The following is a 10,947-nucleotide window of genomic DNA, read 5'->3' on the forward strand; positions in this document are numbered from 1 at the left end:
AAAAACAGAGCAGAGGGTTCTTCAGGTGTTCCCCACATGGGTACTACGGATAGTGGTGGCCAAACTACCTACAGAGGAAGAAGCAGGAATAAGAGGAATGGTTTTAGACACAAATCCCGAGGGTTCAGACTAGGGTACGGATCGGCGGTGGTCACGATTCGAGTACATCGATTGGTGCAGTTGGGATCCTCCTTGGCACCTTGTGCACAGTGTGGAAGAGGACATTCAGGACCTTGTATGATGGGTTCAGGAGTATGCTTCAGGTGTGGCCAACTAGGTCACTTTGCTAGGGAATGCCCCATGTTCAGCGAGCCACAGATGGGGTCACAGGGTTCTGTTGCAAATGTTCCTCGTCAGTTGTATCCGGGTGCTTCCAGCATGGCAGGCAGTCAGTTGAGTGGCCAACAGGACCGAGGACAAGGGGGACGTGGATTTGGAGACAGATCAGGAGGTAGAAGTCAATATCAAGGTTCTGCCACTCAGGGTAGGGGTCAAGCTCGGGTTTTCACCCTGACCCACCAGGATGCTCAGGCTTCCAATGCAGTTGTGGCAGGTATTCTACTAGTCTGTTCCTATGAGGCTCGTGTTTTGATAGATTCGAGTGCTACGTACTCATTTGTCTCCCCTGTGTTTGCCATGAGATTGGGTAGAAACCCTACAACTTTAGAATGCCCTTTGTCGGTAGCTACCCGACTTAGTGACAACATAGATGTAGATATGGTTTTTCCGGGTAGCCCAGTAGTAGTGGATGGAAAGATTCTCCCAGCAGACTTGATTCCTCTACCAGTAATGGATTTCGATGTAATCTTGGGGATGGATTGGTTGGCAACTCATTATGCCACTTTAGACTGCAGGAATAAAAAGGTGTATTTCCACATACCCAGTGTGGAAGAGTTTAGCTTCGATGGTGACAGGAGCATGGCTCCATATAACTTGGTGTCAGCAATTAGTGCTAGAAAAATATTGGAAGTCCGAGCTGAGTTCTTCGCTGGCACAGTTGGAATTAAGAGAGCTGTATAGGGGATCAGCTCCCATATATATTATGATTGATATTACCGGGTGCGTGAGTACTCCAAATTACCTTTTTGATGTTATGATCTGAAATTATTGCTGGTGTTGCATTTCACTCTACAGGGTGCATTAGTTTTAGATAGTTATAGAGATTATGGTTAAAATTAATATTTTACTCTCTTAGTCGAACGCTCACTCCTGTTCAATATTTTTTTCAGACTACAGGAGGATTTTATTGTGGTTAACCTGCTTTTCTCCTTCGCAGGTTGTTTATCAATATTTATGTAATTTTATTTACTCCTAGTATTTCCGTATGTGTTAGAAATATTAATTGATTCGGATCTGTAATATAAATTGTTATGTGGACCTGTAAAATTACTATATGCATGTTTGATGGACTGGATGAGGGAGCCGAGCTCCCATTTATCTTTATGTTGATATGAGTATGTGGAGAGTGAGCTGAGCTCCCCAATTGATGATATATTTTGTTTACAAGTCGGGTGAGTCAAAAACTCTCCGTTGAAAGGTTCACTTTATGGCCGGACTCCGTCCGGTTAATTTCTTAATATTGGGCCCAAAATGGGCCTTAGAGTTGGGTTAGTGAATAGTTAGGCTTACTACGGGCCTCGGGGGCTTTAGGCTGGTCCAGGTCCTAGTGCCGGTTCGGCCTATAGGTTGGGTCGTGACAGAGAGAGAGAGAGAGAGATATATAAGTAATAAAATATTTATTTTTGACATAATTAAATCAAAATTAGTTAGCTAGTTATAAATGAAACAAATTTATATCATTGACTATAATTGCATAAATCAAAAAATTTTAAATTTTTTTAATTATTAAAGTTACGTCACGTCACGTCAATAACATATAAAGTAATAATATTATTGTAATATTAGCTACTATATTTGCAAAAACATAAATGTTACCTGTCACGATAGCAATAATATATAAGAACATAAACGTCACTGGTTACATCAGCAATAATATATCAAAAAAAAATATTTATATAACATCAAAGCGTTCTAAATTTTTAATTTTGATCGAATCATAATAAATACTTAATTTTTAAATTAGACAAAAATTAACAAAAAAAATTAACTATAACTATAAATATGCGTAAAATTTTATATATATTTTTTTATAACATTTGGCCTTATTTTTCAATCCAAGTAACTTAAGGAAATAAAAAATTGATAAATTACTATCATTTCCCCATAATTTGTAAAAATTAAATATTTATTTCTTAATTTAAAAAAGAAATAAATTAAAATATTTTTATATTTTATAAAATCAAAATTTTTATCCTTTTATTAAATTTTTGCACGAAATATTAATTAACTTATTCTAATTTTAATAAAAGTAACTAAAATTACATAAACTAAAAAATATAAATAATTAAGATTAAAATAAATTGACTAACTTTCTTTAAAAAAGACTAAAAAGTTTGATTTTATAAAATATAAATATATTTTAATTGAATTTTAAAAAATATAAATTAAATAATTAGTTTTGATGAAAGATAAAAATTTAATAATAATTTATTCATAAAAATTATAGTAATTTTTTAAGCTTACTTTAATAAAAAAAAATTAATTGAACGAATAGAACTAAAATAATTTAATTTGATTAGTTTTTATAAAATAAAATTTATTTGATTAATAATTACTATTAAATGATTTGAATTTTTATAAATTTTAATTTAAAATAAAATTGACTATTTGTTTGAACCCACCAATCAAATAAAACACAAGGGCATTTTGGTACACTAAACCCAATATAAGAGCTTTTGGAAACCCATAAAACAGTAGAGGCCAAGGCTACAATTTCTTCCAAAAAATTCCCATGCTTCATTCTTTTATAAACCACCACCTTCATTCTCTTTATTTGTATTACAAAATCATATCATACCCAAAATATTAACATCATTATTTTTAAATTTGATTAAATAAAGATCTAAAAAACCCTAGCTTTTTTTTTTCTTTATTTGAGAAGTAATGGAGGGAGAAGAAATAGAATATAGTTAATAGACCCGTTTCCCCAATCATATGGAGCAGCACAACCAAACACAGAACCAGAGCCACCACCTAACCCATACCCACAGCCCAACATGGGGTACCTGGGAGGAGCTCCTCTTAGCATGCGCCGTCAAACGCCACGGTTTCAAGAACTGGGATTCTGTCGCCATGGAAGTCCAAACCAAAAGCTCCCTCCCCCACCTTCTCACCACCGCCGAGAACTGCCAGCAAAAATACCATGACCTCCACCGTCGCTTCACCACCACCGCCACCACATGTAACGAACATGATATACAAGAAAATAATAACAATAATAATAATAATGATAATAACAGTGGTGATAAGGTCGCTAACATTCCTTGGCTTGAAGAGCTGAGAAAGCTTCGTGTAGCTGAGCTCAAACAAGAGGTTCAGCGATACGATGTCTCCATCCTGTAGAGTCTCTTTCTTTTTTTAGAAATTTTTTGAAATTTTCTTTTTCATAATTTAGATCTGAAAAACTCTTTCACAGTTCTCTGCAGCTAAAGGTCAAGAGATTGGAGGAGGAGCGAGAGAAAAGCGTGCAAGGTAACCAAAACGATGATGGAGGAATACCAGATCTGGAACAAGAGGCTTCACAAAACGACAAAAAAGACGAACCAGAGAAGAAGGATTCCGTTTCCGGCGGCGAAGAATCTGACCGGGAAAACCGGTCGGTGAACGAGTCGAACTCCACCGGATCGGAACAGAAGACGGCAGAGAAGGATGGGGTTAAGATGGAAGCTGAGCCGGTTCAGGAAGGTCCTTGTGAGGCAGCGCCGGTTTTGAGCGTTTCTAATTCGAAACCGGTGGGTGGAGGAGGAGAGGAATCGCACGAGTTGGGTGACTCAGTGACTCAGTTGAGTAGTGAGGTGCAGAGTTCAGCGAGTTTAGGGAGAAAAAGGAAGAGGAAAGAGAGGAAGAGGGGGGAAGAAATTGGAGGCGATGGGATCAAAGGGGCGACCGTGAAATCTGAGCCGTTGATTGGGTTGATCGAAATGATTCGGGCCCATAGACACGGTTCGTTGTTTGAGGGCCGGCTCGAAACTCAGGTGGGCTTTTCCGTTTAAAAAATTTTTTTTAATATTTATTTTTTATTGCTTATATATATATATATATATTTAACATTATAAAATTAATTTTAAATATAGTTGAATGTAAAAAAGAGTTTATATTTAAAAAAAAAAAGATTTTAACAATATTTATAAATATGAATAAATAATTTATTTATATAAATTCATTTTGACAATAGCCTTTGCATGTTAAGTGAGAATAAATCCTTACCCGATATAGTTGAGCTTTTGTTTTTATTGGTCAACAATAAGGTCTGGTGGGATTAATTATTCATTAGAGTCCAAAAAATAGTTTAGGGACCACTTTGTCATTTTCCTAATTTAATTTTATTTATGAAAATATTACTGGTGCTAATTATATTTGTAGCACATCTGGAATCCAAAACTCTCCTTTTTCTCCCATAATTGATGGCAACAGAGATCATTCCTACCTTATAAAGGGTATCCAATATTTGCTCCTTTCATATTGGGAAAAAATAATTCCAAATACTAATCTCTTTTCTTTGCATGAATTTTAGGTTCGCAAGCCATCAAATTAGGAAATTAGGTTTGAGATTTTCTTTTGCTTAAGGGCAGCAGATGTTTTGGCAATAATATGAACTTAAAAAAGATTTCTTTTATTACTTTTTTTTTTTTTGAAGTTTTCTTATAGTAATGTTAATGGCCAAACTTTTGGTAAAAGGAACAATAATGTTTTCTCACACCTAACGAGAAACACGTAGCAAACATTGTATTACTTTTATATAGTTACTTTTTTCTCCCTTTTTAATTTTTTTCCCAACCCTTGTTCTTTTTTATAGAGTGAGAACTCCTTAATTCAAAAATATAGTTTGATTTGTTTAATAATTTAGTTCGATTTGAAAGTTAAATTTATTGTTTTCGGTTTGGTTTTTTAAAGAAAAATTAAGAAAAAAAAAATCAAAATATTGCATTGTGTAATTTAGGTTTGATTTTATCCCCTTATTTGATATGGTTTGATTTAAACTCCTATTAAATTAGATTTATTTAATTTTGGGATTTTTCAGGTCGAATCTAATTGATAGATGTGCACCCATACTTAAATTTTGCCAACTCTAGGAATTTGGTAGAAAAGAAAACGCTAGTGAGTTTCACATTTGAGATAAACCAACTACCGCCTTTTGAGTTTGTTCCCATTGAACTGTGCATGACACAAATGGACTTCATTGAATACTCGATCATTTGTCAGAACTGACACCACTTTTCTGATATTGCAATAGTTAGTTCCATCAATTAGTCCTTTTGGGTGTTGGATATACATATTTGTATGCATGCTTGATGAGGAAGATAATTTATATACTGCTTTTGTTATTTCAGGAAACGGATGCGTATAAAAACATGGTCAGGCAGCATCTGGATTTGGAAACAATAGAGACAAAGCTGGAACAAGGATCCTATTCTTCTTCAAATCTCTCATTCTATCGAGATCTCTTGCTTCTTGTCAACAATGCTATTGTTTTCTTCCCCAAATCCTCAACCGAATCACTTGCAGCTTATGAACTCCGATTGCTTCTCTCAAATGAAATGAAAAAAGAGACCCAGAAATCTGAGTTTACGGTAGCATCTCAAAATACTGCATCTCAGCCCAAAAGTGAGCTTGAAAGATCAAACTCATTGCTCAAGGGTTCAGCTCCCATTGTAGTGTGTCGCAAACGGAGTTCATTGTCTGCGAAGCCTTCCTCTTCTGGCTATGGACAAAAGATTGAGCAGCAACAACAGCCGCAGCAAAGCAATGACACTGAACAGCCTAGTGATCCAAAGCCAACAATAGTTGAACAGAGTACTATGAAGATAGAGTCGAAGGAGAAGCCTGCAACTGGCACAAGAAGCTCGAGAAGAACCAACAAAAATCTCACCAAAGTTACTAGTGCTCCAAGCAAGAAGCAAAATGCAAGTCCTACAACAAAAGCTGATGCTGACAAGCCTGAAACTCCGAAAACTGATAAGAAGAAAACTGAAGCATTGGCATTGGATAAGAAACGAAGTGCGGTGGATTTCTTGAAGAGAATAAAGAAAAATTCTCCAGTAGAAACATCAAAGAATACTAGGGGAGGTGTCAATGGTAGTGGAGATAAAAAAACTGATGGTACTGGGAAGGTAGAAAAAGGGAAAGAAAGGGTCTTGAGGAGAAACAACGATGAGAAACAAGAGGAGAGTAGTCCATCCAAAAGAAACGTTGGGAGGCCATCAAAGAAGGGAGCGGAGACAAGCAAGGTTTCAGGAAAGCGGGGGAGGGAAGGCAGTGGAAAGGAGGCAGCGAAGCGGCCAACAAAGCGGTCTAGGAGGTAGATATTGGCTTTATATGTAATATAGCTATTTTTTTGGGGCTCATTTAGCTTTGACAAGGACTCAGAACTCAAAACCTCAGTATTAAAGATGAATGTAGTATCATTAAAATTAAAACTCATTGATGGTAGTGAATTCTGTATATTAGGGGGCGTTGGGTTCAATATAACTGGATTAGCATGTATTATTGTGATCTTTCACCCTATGTAACATTGGGCAACACTTTAATTCTTTATTTTACACGTAGTGTTTAGATCAAATGAAAACTGTGGTAGCCGTGTATCCATCATTTCTTTTCTTTTATTTTATCCCACCTTTTCCCTGTGTTTGTGTAATGTGAACAGTTTCAGCATAGTCAAAAAGCTTAAAGTGTGTCATTATCAACAGATTTTGAACCCTGGGATTTTACCAAATTAAGCTAATTAGCAAGTGAAAAGTTGAAGGTTTACATCTCAGATTGAGATCTCATTTGACAACAATAGAACATCGGGTTCCTAGTTTAGAAAATTCACAATTTTCATGTGGCTGCTGCTGCTGCAGCATAGTAGCTTCTCCTGTGTCCCTGTAACTGGAATTTAGTTGGAACTTGGAAAGTGAATAGTTCCTTATTTTCAAATTAGAAACCTAACTGCAATCAGATTCCATCAAAGCATGTTATATTATATAGTAATCTAGTTTTAACTAATATACATGACCACATGTGAAACTCTAGAGATTGTATTAACTTTTCAATTGCTTCTCTTCCCCTCTCACCCTAACCTGCAAGAATAGCAACATGAAAATGTTTGATTTTATGTACTCTCAAAAAAAAAAAAAAAGGGATTAAAAACTAAAATCAAGTAGAAAATTATTTTAAAATAATGGAAAAAGTAAATCAAGAGACTCCAATGACTTTTTATGTACTCATCAAGCTTAATTCTGGCTTCATGAACTTTGAAAAATTAGTCCTACTTAATATCTTATCCTTTTATATACAACTAGAATAGATGTTTTATATTACTTGAGTAGCATTTCAAAGAATTCCATCTTACCCATCACCAGCAATCATCCAGGTCATGAACTGTGGCAAGAAAAGTTGCAAAAGCAGACGTGCCAAGTGAACCGATGGTTTTGTTATCCTTATGGTTGATAAACTCTGCAATGCCATTTATAAGTTATATATTAGGCTCCATTTCCATAGGTATGCATTTGAAATGATTGAAGATTTACATCTATCCGATGAAGCCTAAGAAAATTCATGCACTGATAAAATCAAAGAAAGGAAATTAGGGAGGTTAAAAACTTACAGATAGAGGAGCAGATCCAAATCCAAACTCTATGTAAGGTTGGTAAGCAGTAAGCACTTTTGATGCCATTCTGCTGGCTGCATGCACTGTACTAACACGAAACATTCTTTTCTTCTCATATCTGTTCATAATAAAGCCATACCAGAATGCATTTCACATTTTTTACTGGATAAATAAATCAATAATGGCTGCTATAAATGATTTTGATCAATCTCATAAGAGTATGGGGGCAACAGTGAAAGAAAAGAAAGGAAAATGGTTTAAACTTTAAATGAGAGGATCATCAATTGGTGGAGGTAAGTTCAATTTCAACTACACAAGCTGAGCCAAGTACGTATTTGATGATCTTATCAGGAAGTTAGCATTATTTTCATTAACTATGGGGAAGTTCTGTTTTACCATTTACCTTCTAAGTGCTGAGAAGATCTCATCAGACTGTTGAAGGTCTAACCCACTGTTGACAAAATTTTCAAGCTCAAGTACAAGTTGGTAACAATCCTGCACTTGTAATGTAGTTTCCAGCATAAGTATTCGCCTATAAGAACTCATAATATTGCATTTTGAGACACTGTTTGGCCAATAAATATCTCCAAAGTGGAAAAAATGGTTGCAGTATCTGAATTATCAACAAACAAATTACCATTCATGAAAAGGTTCATTTTTCTTCCTAGAATTTCCAAATCCGGCATTTTTTATGACGATGCACACACTTGCTCGAAAAATTGCAAATACTTTCTTATGATATAGACTTATCAAGGGAAGAAGCTTAGTCATGAATGATCGTATATACCTCAATTGCCATGCAACCGCCTTGTCCAAGATTCGGCTGCATTGGATGAGCAGCATCACCCAGCAGAGTCACACGACCTATCCCCCAGGTGTGGATCATATTTCTATCATAGATATCCCTCCGTAAAATCACATCTTCCGGTGTTTCTGATATTAGTTCAGTCACTTCATTGCACCAGTCTCTAAACAATTCTAGCAGCTGTGTCTTCTTACCTGAAGCATTTGAAGACATTAAATTTCCAGTTGAAATCATGGGATCTGCAGAAGACAAAATTACCTTTTGGTGGATCAGGATAACTAGGGGGCTGCTTATGGAAAGCATACCATTGCATCTTCCCATGTCCAACATCTGAAGCAACAAAGTACTGGTTCAATCCTAAGAACACGCGATACCTTCATACCATACATCAACGAAAACAATCCCGATATTCATACATACCGTCTAACTTTATCTATTGATGTGTCATTAATCAGAAAGCTATGGCAAAATGACACAGTTTCACATACCCAATTGTATCAATATATGGTGGAACAAAGCTTGTCAGCCCACTATAGCATGTGTAATCTGAATATTTCGCGTCTTCTTTCCCAAATAACTTAGATCGTACCTAAGGTATTCAAGGAACATAATAAGAGAAGGTTGAGATAGAAAAAATAAAAAGAGTTTGAAGGGAAGAATCCTACTTTTGACCATATTCCATCTGCCCCAACTAAAACATCACCATCATATTGCCTACCATCCTCAAGGATCACTGTGACCTGATATCCCACATGGCAAAAGTGTCTCTGATCACTAAATCGGCATGTTGTGACAGAGATCTAGGTTTTAGGACATGCTCTTACCTTGGTAGAATCTTCCATGAAATCAACAACTTTAGATTTATTTCTTACTATGTCTAAACCCACCGCTTTAAGTAATATGTCTTGTAGTGCCATTCTACATATTACTCTAGTGACAGGAAGCCCTTTTTTCAAAGCAGGAGTTGAAAGATCAAACTTAGTAAACCTGAAAAAAGAACAAGAAACAATCAATTGAAAAATACTAACTTCCAATTTCAAGTCCACAAGAAAATCTAGATAGAGCAGAATGCAAAAATAAATTCAAAGCTTATACAAATCCAATTTCTTGCCTCATCAAACAATTTAAACCATAGCTTTAAAAATGGTTTATCCAATTCCAATTAATGGGCTATTAAACCAGGTAACTGCTCAAGACAAGTAAAGAGCTAAAATGAAAAATCAAGCATCCTCCAAGAAAAACACTCATTTATTCTGCAACTTATCAAGAATCATAGCATTTACCTGCAATTTTGCAAAGAAAGAAAAAAAATATGACAGAAAATTACCATGATTCCAAGTCATAAGCGAAACAAGCAACATACCAATCACCTGAGACCCCATCAGCTAGTCCATTGATCCTGTCACCAGTAACACAACCAGCTTCCATGATTTGCCTGGCAACATTCTCGTCAATAGCTTGCAAAACTGCCAAAGCACTACTCAACAATTGAATTGGACCCCTGTGCCTACCTTCCCCTCTCACTGCACTCAAATCTTTCTCAAACACCTTCACATCAAATCCTCTGTGTTTTGCTGCCAAAGCTAAAACCAAACCCCCTATACCCCCACCAGCTATCAAGATTCTAAGCCTCTTCTTTCCATCTCTTTCTTTACAAGAATCTTGATCATGATAACTTCCTTCGCATCTCACTACATATCTTCTGATAAGAAACTTTTTGGATCTAAAATCAAGAATCCCATCGCAGTTCTTATATTGGCAGTGGAAAGAACTAAGGGAATGAAGCGTAGCCATTGTCTATTGATCAAGAAGAGAGGAAAGTTGGTCACTAACGAGTAGACTAGCAGTTTTGCTTATTACAAGGGGTTACCATAGTATCAGGTGCATAAGACAGGCTAGCAATTATAGGTCTCATTCTATACCTAGTACTAAAGGCATGTGAATATACAAAAATTGAATAGAAAGAGAACCAAGAAAGGTGATTTTTTATTTCCGCCAAGAAAACCCAGATGGGAAAAGCACGTGCAACTGGATTTGGAAACCCATAAAAAAAGGGAAAAAAAAATCTTAAAATACTTCAATTAAACCCATAGAAAACAATTATTTTTACCAAATTGGGTACACGTGGCGATGACCCTTTCATTAAAGCCTTTGGGAGGGGCTTCCTATCAGAGAGTAATTGTAAAACGAGGCATTTACCATGAAATGTAGACAACATACAATGATCTAGCCACATTGACTAAGGCCAAGTGGCGGGCATCTTTCCTTTTTAACATTGTTGGCCTTTGGTGGCCCACAAGAGAAAGAGTAGCTCTGCAAAGAGGAGGGACAAAGGAAGGCATGACCACCGTCCGATCCGATCCTGATTTAGAATTCAAATGGAATAAGATCATTCAAATTTAGAAGTCAAATCAAATATATGAATTGACTTGAT

The 10,947-nt window shown here is 36.0% G+C and overlaps 2 protein-coding genes across 3 annotated transcripts; one reads left to right on the top strand and one right to left on the bottom strand.

Moving 5' to 3' along the window:
* The first annotated feature begins 2,814 nt into the window (after nt 1-2,814).
* LOC110669313 (uncharacterized) lies at nt 2,815-6,659 on the top strand. Its single transcript, XM_021830916.2, has 3 exons — nt 2,815-3,458; nt 3,536-4,094; nt 5,451-6,659. The coding sequence occupies exons 1-3, from the start codon at nt 3,055-3,057 to the stop codon at nt 6,420-6,422; spliced, it is 1,935 nt and encodes a 644-aa protein (XP_021686608.2). The 5' UTR covers nt 2,815-3,054; the 3' UTR covers nt 6,423-6,659.
* Nucleotides 6,660-7,024: 365 nt separating this feature from the next.
* Nucleotides 7,025-10,771, bottom strand: LOC110669315 (zeaxanthin epoxidase, chloroplastic). 2 transcript variants are annotated; one of them, XM_058135647.1, is made up of 10 exons: nt 9,841-10,771; nt 9,338-9,500; nt 9,179-9,253; nt 9,002-9,102; nt 8,772-8,887; nt 8,496-8,707; nt 8,112-8,203; nt 7,706-7,826; nt 7,451-7,554; nt 7,025-7,178 (listed from the first exon to the last, which is right to left on the bottom strand). In XM_058135647.1, exons 1-10 carry the CDS (start codon nt 10,305-10,307, stop codon nt 7,169-7,171), a joined length of 1,461 nt encoding a protein of 486 aa, XP_057991630.1. In that variant the 5' UTR covers nt 10,308-10,771; the 3' UTR covers nt 7,025-7,168. The 2 variants fall into 2 exon arrangements, with proteins under 2 accessions (XP_057991630.1, XP_057991631.1); XM_058135648.1 differs by having other exon boundaries at nt 9,877-10,711.
* Between the last annotated feature and the right edge of the window lie 176 nt (nt 10,772-10,947).

This window comes from Hevea brasiliensis, chromosome 14, assembly GCF_030052815.1.
Source record: "Hevea brasiliensis isolate MT/VB/25A 57/8 chromosome 14, ASM3005281v1, whole genome shotgun sequence".
Classification (NCBI taxonomy): domain Eukaryota; kingdom Viridiplantae; phylum Streptophyta; class Magnoliopsida; order Malpighiales; family Euphorbiaceae; genus Hevea; species Hevea brasiliensis.